This window comes from Aspergillus pseudotamarii, assembly GCF_009193445.1.
Source record: "Aspergillus pseudotamarii strain CBS 117625 unplaced genomic scaffold BDV38scaffold_55, whole genome shotgun sequence".
In the NCBI taxonomy this organism is placed as follows: Eukaryota; Fungi; Ascomycota; class Eurotiomycetes; order Eurotiales; family Aspergillaceae; genus Aspergillus; species Aspergillus pseudotamarii.
Genome location: NW_022475069.1, coordinates 45,140 through 60,071, shown reverse-complemented (window position 1 = coordinate 60,071; position 14,932 = coordinate 45,140). Strand labels below are relative to the sequence as shown.

The 14,932-nt window shown below is 47.9% G+C and overlaps 4 protein-coding genes across 4 annotated transcripts; 3 read left to right on the top strand and 1 right to left on the bottom strand.

Moving 5' to 3' along the window:
* Positions 1 to 989: 989 nt before the first annotated feature.
* Positions 990 to 3,981, bottom strand: BDV38DRAFT_255543 (Sac domain-containing protein). The gene is made up of 3 exons (XM_032055423.1): positions 3,423 to 3,981; positions 1,634 to 3,366; positions 990 to 1,583 (listed from the first exon to the last, which is right to left on the bottom strand). The coding sequence occupies exons 1-3, from the start codon at positions 3,628 to 3,630 to the stop codon at positions 1,407 to 1,409; spliced, it is 2,118 nt and encodes a 705-aa protein (XP_031910349.1). The 5' UTR covers positions 3,631 to 3,981; the 3' UTR covers positions 990 to 1,406.
* A 26-nt stretch (positions 3,982 to 4,007) lies between these two features.
* BDV38DRAFT_255540 (Rab family GTPase) lies at positions 4,008 to 5,779 on the top strand. The gene is made up of 5 exons (XM_032055422.1): positions 4,008 to 4,252; positions 4,331 to 4,350; positions 4,406 to 4,432; positions 4,516 to 4,707; positions 4,781 to 5,779. The coding sequence occupies exons 1-5, from the start codon at positions 4,183 to 4,185 to the stop codon at positions 5,126 to 5,128; spliced, it is 657 nt and encodes a 218-aa protein (XP_031910348.1). The 5' UTR covers positions 4,008 to 4,182; the 3' UTR covers positions 5,129 to 5,779.
* A 159-nt stretch (positions 5,780 to 5,938) lies between these two features.
* Positions 5,939 to 8,526, top strand: BDV38DRAFT_255537 (mitochondrial inner membrane protein Mitofilin). Its single transcript, XM_032055421.1, has 3 exons — positions 5,939 to 6,125; positions 6,194 to 6,305; positions 6,364 to 8,526. The coding sequence occupies exons 1-3, from the start codon at positions 6,012 to 6,014 to the stop codon at positions 8,028 to 8,030; spliced, it is 1,893 nt and encodes a 630-aa protein (XP_031910347.1). The 5' UTR covers positions 5,939 to 6,011; the 3' UTR covers positions 8,031 to 8,526.
* Positions 8,527 to 8,784: 258 nt separating this feature from the next.
* On the top strand, positions 8,785 to 13,084 carry BDV38DRAFT_163370 (uncharacterized protein). Its single transcript, XM_032051829.1, has one exon. The coding sequence runs from the start codon at positions 8,968 to 8,970 to the stop codon at positions 12,661 to 12,663; it is 3,696 nt and encodes a 1,231-aa protein (XP_031910346.1). The 5' UTR covers positions 8,785 to 8,967; the 3' UTR covers positions 12,664 to 13,084.
* The last annotated feature ends 1,848 nt before the right edge of the window (positions 13,085 to 14,932 follow it).

Sequence of the window (14,932 nt, the reverse complement as noted above, 5' to 3'; positions counted from 1 at the left end):
TAGCTATGATAGTTATCTAATATCTCGATTCGATCAGATTTATACAGAAAATAATATTATACTAATTTATATACCTGTGTACACTTCTTATAAACTTTAACTGCTTGATATTACTATTTTCTCGCTTTTAAAGTATATGTACAGAGACCTGATTTAATCTAAGATATACTGCAGGCTTAATTATATTAATAAACTTGATTTTCTGAATATATATTCTGAAGCTTATACAGAGGCCTTTACTAGTAGTAATATTTATAGTGCTTTTAGAGCTATTAGCCTAGTTTCTCTATCTTCTGAGTGTGTTCTATCTGAGTTGACAGTTCAGCTCAAGACTTCTATATCTCCGAGTAGTAGACCTAGTAGTCAAGACAGCTCAGTGTTTAAGATATCTTATATAGTTAAGCAGCTGAAGAAATCAGAATCTAGTTTTAAAAAACTGTTTAAAAATTGATACTCCAGTCCTGACTTGCCTATTAAAGCTTGTCTAAATTAAATAATAAAAGGTGCTGAACAAGCTTTCCACAATACAGCGATATTAAAGTATCAACTTGATCAAAACCAGGCTGAAAATAAAAGGTAGATTAAAAAGCGAAAGTGCTCTACGAAACAGATTATTTTTGAAGAAGGTATATCAGTATCTGAAGCCTGGATCTTTATAGAGTACCGAAATCAGGCAGATAAAGCTGTATAGGCAGATAGAGTTCTTTCTACTGAATCGATTTCTAGGCGCGCCCTATCTAAATATTCTGGCTGTGGTGTGCAGGGCCATAAAATTATGCACTGCCCGAATCGATAGAACTACTTATTTTTATATAGAAGTCTAAATTCATGGTGTTTTGATTATTTTAATTTTTTATGTGGCGGTTGGGGTGCGGGTTGCTTACAGGTGCGGGTTGCTTACCGGTTACGTTACTCATATTTAACTTCTAGTACTCTGTACGGGGTAATGTATCTAGAAATGCCTAAGGTGGTACTAGTAACCTCCTAACTCTTAAAGATCATAAGTTTGTGTATTTGTATGGTTTCAGTAATATGACGATTTCTATCATCATCACTTTATACGATGTAAATTCTTAAAGGTACATGCAAAGAGCAGTCTTGCAAAGCCAAAGGAACAGAGGAAGAAGGCAAAAGAAGCAATAGAGAAAAAAGGTAAAACAAGATAAGAATAAGAATAAATCTATACGGTCAAAGAAAAATCATGTTACTAAGGCTAGAAGGATAGCTTGAAAATATATGAATCCCATAAGAAAGAAAGCAAGGAGAGGCTAGAAGATAGCGTATATAGAGGTGGTACTTTTTACAACCCCACAACATCAAAGTAGGTAAAGAGGGAAACTGTGTACCGGACACGTACCATATAGCATGGAAAGGAACTCGGCAATGAGAGCAGCCTGAGTAAGAAACTATTCAATCCTGGTCTTCCCTTCTTCCAAAAAGCCAAGTCGAGCATTGCTATAGCCCCTCTGGTGCCTTCTGGAAGGAAGAAAGTGCCCAACAATAGGATCCGATCGGGCCTTGATCATCGCATCTTGGTACCCTTCGGATCCAGCAGCTGGTGTATTCAATTTGGGCCAGTTCACCTGCAACTTGTTAGCGTGGAGCATATATAACCAATTGGCAAGGAACTTACGTAGAGCATCCCGTGCCCAAGTATGAAGCGCGCACACCAGGCAGAGACCACCAGCCAGAATATGACGAACAGACGCAAAGGCCACACGGCAGCATCAGGCAAACGCCTCGTAAATATTGAAATTAGAACCATGAAGACACCAGCAGCAAGGATATAAGGGATGGACTGGATAATGAGTGGTCGGCGGTCTAGGAAAAGTTGAAGGTTGCCAAGTGTTGAATTCGGAGGAAGGTAGGTGCCCAAGAAGACATCAAACCCATCTTGCCTGGGGCCATCCAAGAGGTTATTTTTCACGTATCGCGTGATGGAATTGTTCAAATCTTGAAGCATACCAGCGCGAGTACGCTGGCCAGTACGGGTGAAATCGGTCTTCAGTGCTCCGGTGCCTGAGTACGATTTAGAGACAACGTCTGCATTATCGGCCCAGATGTTACGGAACAGATCCTCAAAATCCCGGTCATCATTTGCAGCTTCACCTTGACGTAGGATTCCTGCGTCAGTGAGCTGACGTGTTACCGCCCAGCGCCCAAGCATACTCTGCACTACGTTCGTCCGGTCCAAGCAGTCCATGCAGTTGGTACGAACAACGCTGGTTTGTGAAGATCGTATATCCAGCTGTCCACCAGGCACGCCAGGATCCTCTACACCACGGAAATAACCGCCTCGCGTAAGACCATCAATTAAACGGTCCATCAGCAATTCCGCACGGTGCCATTGCAGCCCCTTTGTTTCGTTATGGAAATCGAAGTAGATGTAGTGGAGACGGTCCAGCTCCGTTTGCCTTTGACCTGGCTCAAGGGCATGTATCTTCTCGGATGATACCGCGTCGACCTCGGTACTCTCGGTCGATGGAGAGACTAAAATGCGTACGAGCTGCTCATATGCATCCTTGACCCGCTCCTCCCTCCCTTTCTGGTTTACAAGGTTGACCAAGTAGTTTTCACCATACAACCGGATCTGCTCAGCAAAATGCTTTCGTGCAGCATCAACGGCTGTTTTCACCCCACGAACCTGGAGTTTGGGAGTATACTTGAGGTTGTTAACTTCGGCCCAAAATACGGGGACACTACCGCGAGTCTGCACGTAAGCCATGACCTGAAGGTCCTGGCCCGAATCTCCAGCTTTTTCTTTCATGGACTGCCCTCCAGCAAAACCCGATAGCCCACCAGTCGCATCGTTCAGGATCACAATCTGCTCGGTTTCGTTGTAATTTGAAACGTGGCCTTGTTCATCTATGCCACGTGAGAAATATCTTGTCCCAGCGCGGTGTCTAGATCTTCTCGTAATGAGAGCAAACGTAAATGTAGTCGACTTAACCTTTGCCGGAGTGATGCGTAACATTCCATACATTACAGGAAGAATATAAGGATCAGCCCCGGGCTGGGGTCCATAGCGTACGCTCGTTGTATCATGCCCTCCGAGGCTAAAGTCTATGAGATCGGATTGAATGAAGCGGTTCCAAAAGAACCGGTCATCGGCTCGCTTCCACATCGGAAGGCTAGCATCGCTTTGCGACTGACGCTGGAAACTGTTGGTGAGGTCCAAGGCATAAGAAAAATACATCGGTCCCGTGCGGAGGAGCTCTTTTAGCAGCGCCAGATACGTGTCCTCATCATTGTCATGTAGCGGGCGCTCACGAAGGGGTAAGAACTCAGTTCCTGCAACTTTGTATACCATATGTCCGCGTAGTCGACCCATAGGCAGCGCTTTGGTGATTACGACGATATATTTGTCTGCGAGGGTCACATTAGAAGTCAGGCTAATAGCCGAGGTTTACAACCAGACATACCCAGTTTCAACTTGATCATGCCTAGTATACCGGCGATACTGGAAATGCGCTTAGCACCAGGAAGGGTGCCATCATGCAATCGTAAGTCGCCCGTTGGGCGGTCAACGACAAGCGTGGGAGCATTCGGTGAAGAGGGCGAGGTAAAAGCGTAATGAGAGGAGGAGGCGTGGAGGTTGATATCGCGGAACGGAAGGAGAGTAGTAGCCATTGTTGGCGACAGCTCACTATCTAGACAAGAGGGGGGTGAAAGGAAAGATGATGATAACAACAATACAGACGAAGTAGATAGGAAGGAATATGAAAACTAAATTAAAGAACGTGGGATGGGTGGATATAAGGAAAAAATCACCGCATGATTGGAAAGAAAGAAGGTTCAGGCAGAGAGATTGATTGTCAGGAGCAGGAATGACGATCTTTCAGAAAGCCTAGGGTGTTGTGTATTGTAACTCTGAACGCAGCATGTGGTGATAATAATACCTGCCAATTGCCGCCAACATAGGTTAAGCCAAGCCGCCACACCGCCCCGCAGAACGGCCAGTCGGCTTGGGCCAGGTGTGGCTGAATCCCTTCGTCATCTACCCTTACCGGCAGCCCGCCATCAAACCTCCTCCCAGCATCCGATCCCGTCTTCAGTCCAACCTTCCCGTCGAAAGGAATCTTCCACGTTTAGCGCTTTTTATTCTCACGGTCCATCTGTGTACGATTTTTATTTCCTGCCGCTCTACCTATTTACAAAGTTACTCTTCCGACAATAGAAATCATGGCTTCCAGAGCCGCAGCAGGCGCCCGTCCTGGTGCCAGATTCGCTCAGTTCAAACTTGTCTTGCTTGGTTAGCTATTTCTTTTGAATATTCTCTACTGCGTTATCAGTATCAGAGTAGCTAACATATCGTCCCCCCCCCTTTTAGGAGAATCCGCTGTTGGAAAGGTTGGCCTATCTTCGCTTTGGTTATTTTGACGGTCGCTGACGTCTTTCATTACAGAGTTCGCTAGTATTGAGATTTGTCAAGGTAGGTTTAGAGCTAATGAATTCATTCCGATATTCAAGATATCCGGTTTTAGTTGGGTGCTCGATGTCGCTTACTGGTTAAAGGATCAATTCGATGACTACCGGGAGTCGACAATTGGCGCTGCCTTCTTAACACAAACGATTTCCCTGGACGAAAGCACGACGGTCAAGTTCGAAATATGGGATACCGCCGGTCAGGAGAGATACAAGTCGCTAGCTCCGATGTACTACAGAAACGCCAACTGCGCAGTAGTTGTTTACGATATCACACAAGCTGTACGACCCCGGTCATGACTCTCGGTTTTGTTACTTGAAGCAAGGAATTACTAACATAGCAATCGTCGTATAGTCATCGCTGGATAAGGCCAAGTCGTGGGTGAAAGAGTTACAACGCCAAGCGAACGAGAACATTGTCATCGCCCTTGCGGGTAATAAGCTCGACCTTGTCACAGAGAACCCAGACAAGAGAGCTATCCCAACTGCAGATGCCGAGGCCTATGCACGTGAAGCTGGTTTGCTTTTCTTTGAGACATCAGCGAAGACTTCCTCGAACGTACGGGAACTGTTTACAGCAATTGCGAAAAAACTTCCTCTCGATCAGGCCGGGCCTCGAAACTTGCGCACAAACCCCCGTCCGGGTGTGGACTTGCGCCCAGAGGCCCCTGGCACTCAGGGCGCCAACTCCTGCCAATGCTAAATTTAACCACAAGCTATCGCCTTTGTCTCGCTGTATCTCCCATCTTCGCATTCTTTCCCCCCGTCCTTTTCAATTATTTTTAGATACGGAAGGTGCACGTCTTCAAGGTTATCTATGAGACTCTTATGGGCCACCACCAATAACTTAAACCAGAATGCTTAATTCTCTATCGGTGTCGTGATGATCATGGGCATGACCCACTGGAGTTTTGTGAGAATTCAGTCGTCGCTGTGGGACCGAGCACGATTGCTTCGCTGATCTCAGTCACCATTTCTCTTTCATTTTTTCCGGCCATGATATTCGATTGTAGCTACTAAGTGAGAAGGGAGTCGGATATCGTGCAAAGGTCTAGTTGGATCTGGCTTTCTAGACATTATGCAGCAGGACTGTGCCTGCGCTTTGTGCTTTTCCTTCACATATCAGTTGCCCTTATTTTATTTTTATTTTTTCAGCTTTATTGTTCTCGGCGTCTGTATTCATGTCTTCCTGTTGAGCTGAATTCATGTTACATCTGTTCCCCTTATTTCCGGTCGTCGTGGGATCGTCCGTATGCTATTCCTATATAATAAGTTTTTTCTTTGAATTCTTGACGGGAAGTTTATAACCATGTGTTATATTTTTGCTTATATCAATGGTCACGTAGCTCCAAGTGCAAAGTAGGCCTTTGGACATAGTAGTTCCACGGAGAATATTCTGCCCAGGCAACTCCTGTGGGCGGTGCGACGGTTCCCGAGGTCACCAGCCACAGGTTCTGCGGCGGTGCAAGATCGGAGCGGTTCGTAAAAGCATCATCCCAATTCCGGTCCGCGTTTTCACTCTCGCCAACATCCCCTCTTCAACAGAACCCGCCTTCAGCGCTTACTTCACAGTAGTGCGGCTCGTCATGCTGCGCTCTTCTGTTGCACCGGGTCGGCAGCTGCTGTTGTCTTCCGTTCGCCAACGGACGGCTTCGCAATGGCTGTCTAGAGCTGGGGCTAGCAGCCGGCTCTCTGGTCAGGTATGACGATGCCATGTGCATTCTTGTCTTGCACGACACCAACTGACTTACATTTTTTTCCCATCCAGAGATTCTTTGCCGATGCCAAACCTCCTACCAGTGCCCCTACCCCTGTCTCCCCGTCATCCGAAACACCCATTCCCCCGGAGACTGTTCCCAAGCCATCGCCTAGTGAGCAAGGTTCGATTCCTATCGTCAATTGAATACATCGACTCCTCCGTTGCTAAAGTATGCGCAGATTCTCAGACTCTTCCACCGCCCCCAACCGCCCCGGCTCGTAAAACGGGACGTTTCCGAAGATTCCTTCTCTACCTGATTCTCACATCTGGTTTCGCCTACGGTGGAGGTGTCTTCCTTGCATTGAAGTCCGACAACTTCCATGACTTCTTTACGGAATACATTCCATATGGCGAAGAGGCTGTTCTCTACTTCGAGGAACGGGACTTCTATCGTCGTTTCCCAAACACCCTGAAGGGTCAGGCCCGCATCTCTGGACATAAGGATGAGAGCAGGAAGGTTACAATCCCACGAGAGAGTGGTCTTACTTCGAAGGCTGCAGAGGACCAGGGTTCTGGAAGCGACCTTTCTCAAAAAGGCCCCCATATGAGTGCTGTCAAGGGTGACGAAGCCCAAATCAAGACCGAGAGTGCTAAGCCTGAACATAAGACCGCCGCCGTCGAGAAGGCTAAGAGTGACAAAGCCGCTAAGGATCAGGCACCCAAGAGCAGTGATAAGAACGCCGAGGAACCTAGACAACCAGCACTGCCTGCTGTGACAACCTTGGAGTTCGCTCAGGTCAATGAGGGAGATGAAGCCATTGTGCAAGAGTTGGTGAAGACTTTCAACGACATCATCACTGTTATTAGTGCCGATGAGAACTCTGGCAAGTACTCTACGCCTGTCGCCAAAGCCAAGGAGGAGCTCCAGAAAATTGGGGAGAAGATCATCGCGGTCAGAGAAGAAGCCCGTCGCGCAGCGCAGGAGGAGATCACCAAAGCCCATGCCACCTTCGACGAATCTGCTCGCGAGCTTATCCGCCGGTTTGAGGAGTCGCGCGCGGCTGATGCTGCTCAGTTCCGGGAGGAATTTGAGTCGGAGCGGGAGAAATTGGCTTTTGCTTACCAAGAGAAGATCCAGACAGAGCTTCAGAGAGCTCAAGAAGTTGCGGAACAGCGTCTTCAGAATGAATTAGTTGAACAAGCCATTGAACTCAATCGCAAGTACCTCCACGAGGTGAAGGATCTTGTCGAGCGAGAGCGTGAGGGCCGTCTTAGCAAGCTCAACGAACTGACCGCCAACGTTAGCGAGCTGGAAAAGCTTACTAGCAGTTGGAAGGATGTGATCGATACTAACCTGAAGACCCAACAACTTCAAGTCGCTGTGGATGCAGTCCGCTCCGTCCTTGAGCGCTCCTCGGCCCCTCGTCCATTTGTTCGAGAGCTTGTTGCTGTGAAGGAACTCGCTGCGGATGACCCTGTGGTTGAGGCTGCGATTGCATCTATCAATCCTACCGCATACCAGCGTGGCATTCCCTCAAAGTCTCAGATCATTGAGCGTTTCCGCCGCGTCGCTGATGAGGTTCGCAAGGCAAGCCTTCTGCCTGAGGATGCGGGGATTGCTAGCCACGCTGCCAGCCTCGTCTTGAGCAAGGTCATGTTCAAGAAGGACCCTGTTGCCCACAGCGATGACGTTGAGAGTGTCCTTGTTCGCACCGAAAGCCTCCTGGAAGAAGGTGACCTTGATGCCGCTGCACGTGAGATGAACAGCCTGAAGGGGTGGGCAAAGATTTTGAGCAAGGATTGGCTCGGAGACGTGCGCAGAGTCCTGGAAGTGAAGCAAGCTCTAGAGGTATGGTTCCTAAACATAATGTCATTCCTCCTTAACAATTCCAAGCTAACTCATTGATTTGGCAGGTCATTGAAACTGAGGCTCGTCTTCAGTGCCTGAGAGTTGAATAGATCAATGAACAACGTCGATTCCTTGTTTCCTGTAATTTTCTTGTCTTCTATTCACAGCACCTGTACCTCTAGTTGTTCTCTTGTGTCGTTAGACCTCAATACTAGACCCTTCCCTTTGTCTCGTCACTGTGCTTTTCTACAGGCCCGCACGCAACGATGTCTGTAAAGCTTATGCTTGCATGTTCGACATGCCGAGACTACTCTAGAATAATGGTGACGAGTGAAGTGGACATGCATGCGTGGGTAGTAAGGGGTGCTACTCCACTCCAAATCCATGATATTTCATCACCACACCATCTTCTCCCAGTGTTATAGTTCCACTGTGGGGGCAGTTTCGTCGTCTGGCACAGTAAGCTACTTCAATCATCATGCCTTAGCCAAGTTGTCTATACAGGCATCGATAGCGGTGTCATTCATTATGAGTGAAAGATAGAATGGCAGCCGTTTTGTATGTAGAACTAAATATTCCTGGTTAGACTTCTATACGTGAGAGAGAAATGTCACTAGGTAGCATTCAGCCATACTAAGAAAGTGTTCCAAAGAGGAATTACCACTTTACTACTTTGGAGTAAAATCAGCTGCCCGAGGGCGGCACTTCCTCAAGAGTGGACGCACTATACCTGTTACAGGAATCCGTCGTCACGGAAAGGTATGGGGTAGATAACAATACAGTACAACTTACTTAAAAATGATCGTCACTATTTACCTCGACAATGAAAGGGGCCTTCAAATCCTTCAACTTCATAGTGTCGCCAGGTTCCCTTTAACAGAATATGATAAGCTATCGGTATTGACCTTGACGGTCCTCATGAGTCCCTCGATCACCGTCACAAACCCCCCCTTTTCTATCGCCCGGGACCGAACAACACTCCGCTTTGGCTCTGATGTCGCAGAGGACCGATGCATCGCCTACGCCACCAAATCCTCTCCCCAGAGTGGAAGAGAAACCGGTTAGATCTGGCTCGTGGCGCTCTTCTCGTCGATTTGAATCCAACGACAAACCCGGCCGGCAAACGAGCCTGCGAATGAGCGAAGGACGAGAGAGTGGGGAGCTGGAAGGCAGCACTCTCGGTAACAGCTCCCGCGACGAGGATAAGGGTGGCCGAGGATCTCGACGAACACACAGCTCAGGAGGTTTCTTACTGGACTCTTCATTCTTGCCCAGATCAAGTAGCCTCCGACATAGTTATCATCGCGCCCATCACTCAGAATCGGAGCGAAGGGAGAAGCGTGGAACACCCCCCGATTCGGAGATTGTGGTGCCCAAGAAGCGATCGCGATTTCCTTGGAGCCGCCAAAAAGAGTCAGTGAAGGAATCTCCAGCAGCGGCCCCGGAGAGAAAAGTTTCCCAAGAAACCCCTGGTCCGTTACATTCGCGACAAGATGCAGTACCTGATCCGTCACAAACTACGGAAGCCGGAAGCGAGGCTCCCCTAGGCCTGGATAGGGACTCATTGCAAATCGTCAATCTAGCATTGAACTTGAGCGAATCTAGAAGAGTAAATACTCATGGTCGAGTGCCTTCCGGCCGCGTTGCGGGAGGAGGATGGGCCGCGTCTGCAGGTCAGCCTTCTGTTTCACCGAGTGAAAGCCGTGCACCTCTTGCACTGGGCAGTCAAAATGACGGCCCTTATCCACAACGCAGCTTTAGTCGGATGCCCGTTGATGATCGCTCGAAGCTTTTGGGTGCCTCACATGTGGACCACGCCGTACATGCACCATCTTCTGTCTTAAATTTGCTGCCCGATTCTGCCAATTCAAACTCTCTGCCACACGTGTTTTCGGACGGCACGCTTGCTCGAGCTGAGAAGGCCCGGCGCCATTTTGAGCTCTTCTCAGAATATCTCCGATTGCTTCCTTCGCTTCCTGCTCTGAGACCGTACGAGGCACATGCAGACCCAGATTCTACTTCAGGGGGTGATGGCGTCGCCGTTCCAGGTCGCTCGTACAACCCTCTTCAATCCATCCGAAACCGCAAAGTTAGATTCCGCGAGCGATGTCCCATCGATACGGAAGCAGAGGGCTGGACCAATGTCGGCAAAGTTCATGAATGGGTCGACTTGATCAGGGACCAGTACAATCAACAAGATCATAGCACTTTCGAATGCTTGAAGCTCCCATCTTTCCATCAAGGCTCGAAGGACGTGTCACATAAAGAACCGGAGGATGATGAGATTATAGCAGCCTCTCCTTCCTCCAGTCTGAGGCGAGCCAGTCGTGCGAGCAGCGTAAAGGCTCGCAGACCAAAATCTGATTGGATGGTCTCCCCGCCAGAACTTTTGGCTGATGTCGCATGGGTCGAGGATATACAAAATAAAAGCAAGCTTATCGATAAGGATGGGAATAATCTATACCCCGATCCCGTAATGTTGATCCCATCCGATGCCCTCAAAACCAAAACTAGGAGCATTCAAGAAGAGCTCCCATCCAGGCGGGAGTCGGTAGACACAGACCAGCCGACCTCCCGCACTTCTTTATCGGACGCTCACCCTGGGCTGACACCCGAGTTCAAACGGATTGGACGGGGAAGACGGCGGCATAGATTTCAAGGTCCTTCTCATATCGTTCGCAGCAGTGGTGGACGACACAAATTCCGAAGGCGATCAAGCAGCTCTGCAAGCGCGTCAAGCCGAGATGACAAGCAATATTGGAAATACCAGGGAGAGAGTATGGCATCCCCCAAGAGGTCTACTTCTCAAAGGCCCGACCCATCAAGAGCAAAAAGATATGCCGCCCCACTAGATGAAGAGAGTTCTCTAGAGATGAAAAATATGTCGCCACAGAGCTCTAGCTTTCAACGGTCTTGGAAAGATTCGGACCGTACTAAATCCCAAGAACAAAGGGAGTCTATATCCTCAGCGCCAAGTGTGGATGACCGCTATGACCGTTTGACATCCTCATTAACAGCCGATGGAAGAGCGCCGCTCACGCCTATTCAACCCACTTTCTTTCCGAGTATTGCATCCAATTTGTCGCCTCCATCAAGCCGGTCACCATCCCCGTCGAAAGGACGGTTCCCACGTGCCATCATCCCTCGCCGGGAGAGAAGCAAGAGCAACTCGCGACCTAAAGATGCCGTCGACAATAGTTCCCTAGAATCAGAGGTTCTACGTAACAACAGTTTATCGGAATACTCAGAGGGCTTGCTTCGCACTGGTAGACTGGAGCCGAGCCCACTTCCAAATCAAATTCCCTCTACGCATCAAGATGGCCGGGTAAGATCGAGCCAGCAAGTACGGAAAGGCCTGGCACAGCATGAGTCCAAACTCCGTGGCATCTTCAAAGGCCCTGGGAAGATCGCTGAAAAGGTTGGTAATGAAGTGTCAAAAATGGGTGGTCTTATTCTAAAGAAAGATTCCTTGGCCCATTCGCGACAATCTTCTTTTGAATCACACGTCACGTCCGATGATGAGAATATCCTAACCGATGCCGAAGAATCAAAAGGTGATAGGGCCCCTGATCTCAAGGCCCCATTACGCCGTCTCCCCACATTCTCTGAGGACTTCAGTCTGGCAGCTCGTGGGGAGTTGGAAAAAGCATCTGGGAAAAATTACCTATCTGCGCCGTCACCCTTTCCATCTCCCGCCCGCCAGGGCGATCAATCAGAGGGCCATAGCAGATCTGACTTGGGTAGTCCTCAAAAGGCTTCTTCGGAGTCAGAGATGAAGAGCACGAGGGATACCGAAAGCAAAGATGAAGCTCTATTGATATCTAAGCAGAAGATGCCCGATGCCCGCAAGAAACCCCAGAAGGTTCCGACTTTTGGCCCTGAGCTACATACTATCCGAGAACAAATTAAGAAAGGCCGGATAAAGGATCCATCTGTGCCATACAGCCTCACTCGGCCCCCGATCACGGGCCTTGCACAAGCAAAGGCATCACATGAACCGTCCTCCCACGAAAGGCGTTCCACGTCATCCAGCCAGTCCAGAAGCTGGAGTATCTCTGAGCGCAGTGTGTCTACCTCGATAGAATCCGGCGTCCCGGCAAAACGAGAAGTCGAACGTACCCGTGCGCTCCTTCTCTCTTCAGGTATCAAGGCGCGAGAGATCACTCGCCGGGCTCATACTGTACGAAGTCCTCCGCCTGAGTTTCTTCGACGCGCGTTTGGCTCCGACATGCCAATTCCGGAGGTGCCCCGGTCGCATGAGTTCGATCTTGCTATTCAAGCCTTAGTAAAGAGGTTTGAGAAGTCGGAGGAGCTCTTCAAGCGATCGATGGATGGTTATCCTGGTGCTAAAACGTCAGCTCTGAGATCTCACCTCGGCGAACTTGAAGATCTCGTTAACAATTCGCTCAATCCACGTGTGCGGGCTGCCGCACAAGATGCGGAAGATTTGAGCATTCAGCTCAATACAACCAGCACCCTCGCGGTGAAACAGCTGAGCGACACGCTCGACAAAGGAATTCGGAGGCGCCATCGCCGGTTACGCTGGATACGACGTACCGGATTTGTGATGCTCGAATGGGCCTTAGTTGGAATATTGTGGTGGGTATGGTTAATTGTCATGGCTTTCAAGCTTTTACGCGGTGTTTTCCGAGGAGTAATATCTGGTGTTAGGTGGGTACTCTGGCTGTGATGGGTCTTCTTACTATCTGAAGATTTTTCTTGTTTTTTTATCTTACAATTTTCATTTTTCTTCAATCCATCTCTATATACCCCTTTCCTTGAGACTGCTTTGCTCATCGTGACCGCAACTGATACCTGATACACCCCCTTTTTTTCTCACCCCATGTTTTAGTACATATTTACTCACTTGGTTGTAATCCAAGAGCTTTTTTGCGTACCCCTTTGCGGGCATTCAGAGAATATGCTACCATACTGCACATGGGCGGTCTTAATACTTCATCGGCGGTAACAAGGCTACCACACAGTCTTTCCCCTTAGGGAATCACCAATCACTGATAGACGTAAAACCATCTATAGCCAAAGAACCCTTATGTAACTTTCCATCCCGACAGTGACCGAAATCTGGCATAAATATAAATACCGAGAGACAGTATCATGCTTGTAAGGCACGTTGATATCAACAATAAAGCTATTCCAAAACATTGTTCGAGATTGACCAATGGGTCGGTCAAAAAAAGGTCTTTCATAGATCCGAGTTTCCCAAGAGCCGGTCAATGATAATGGACAGAAAGTAACTGGTCATTCGTCCTTACCCGCTTTCTTGTCACGAGGGTAACTCGATATCATCAATGGATACATGGATAGCTGGAATCTCCGTATGACCAGTTATGTATATGAATGCAAAAAAGGAGTTGGCAGGTGGTCAGTAGTAGTTGGTTTTCATGTAATGTAGTAGCAAGGAGATAGATATGGACCTCATATAATTGCCCTCGTTAAGTACTTATACTTTTCTCGCGCTACGAGATAATCTCCACCCTTCCAGATTGAGCTCACCCGCTTCTATTAAACCCATCATCCATCCCAACTATGCGTATCTGGTGTAGTTTTCTCCGATCGAGCCCATGTAGTCATTTTGGTTGACCTGACTATGTTATTTGTAGGAGCAATCCTTATACGTGATAGAAGAACCAGTTGGAACTCAGTGAAGTAGACTTTGGAGCAGTCTAGTGTATTCAAGTTCACTATTAAATACGACGCATTAAAAGCTCTGATTTTATTCTTCCAAGAAGTGAGATTATTTGTCATACAACACTGGTCACACCTAAGCTGAACCAGAGAACAACAACAAAAAAAAATGAAAAAAGGAAAAGGAAAAGGAAAAGGAAAAGGAAAAGAAATAAGTCTACAAAGGAAAGGTGTAGTTTAGTCATGGTATTTTCCCTCAAGTGTGATTTGCACAATCGGAATCTAGAAATGGTAAAGGCTGATTAGGATACAACTTACCATTTTTATATTTTTGGTGATCTCAAAAATTGGATGTACATATAAAGAAGAGCAAATTGTAGATGTAACTCCAATAACGACAGTTTGAATCATCGTCGTCATGTCACGTAGAGTCGCTGATGACAGGGAACTACAAAGCACGTGACATGCCGATGTGCCCCTCCAGGTGGATTCTGTAGATGGAGCTCCCGTGAGGAGCTCCAGAGGTAATACATTTCAGATGGATCACCAGACCAACCAATGATCGAACACGGAATATAATCTATTACATCGCGGAACCGTTTCTATACCCGAGGCGCAGGCAAGATGTCGGCTTCGACAATGGAGCTGAGAATGATGCAGGCATGAATGAAAGGGGGTTAACTCGGAGTGATAAAGTTCAATACGTTCCTCATGATATGCATAGATTCCAGACCCGACGTCCACGGAAACTCAAATGAAGAGAGAAAATGATCAATGATGGTCTGCCTAAAATCCGGACTCGGACTTAGATCTCAGAAGTTTTGTGATTGGCAATGAGGGAAATAACCGATTATCCTTGATCAAAAATCTGGTTAAAGGTTAAATTCCATTTCTCAATTTTATTCTCTTTATTTATGTTTATTTTGGGGAGGGGGAGGAGGGGATGGGATGTCCATGGATCCAAGCAATCCCACCAACCGGGAGGATCGACTACGTCCAGACCTGCAGGGGCGAAGCTGGAACAGCAGGAACCGACATGCATGGATCTAGCATGATACATTATTACATACAGGATGTGACGCTGCGGTGGTCACTGGCGGAAAACTTACGGGACGGTATGGATACCCTAAGAGGGGGTCAAGTCTTTTCGGGAGATGCCGTAAGCACCCCCACGAGAACCAACGTTGATTCAATCATCAGTCATCAGCCTTCTTCAGCTTGGGTGACCGAATTAAAAAAAAAAGCCTCTCTTCTTTGCACGACTCTCTCTCTCCCCCTCCCTCTACCCATCATACCCAATTGCTTTTTTCAGG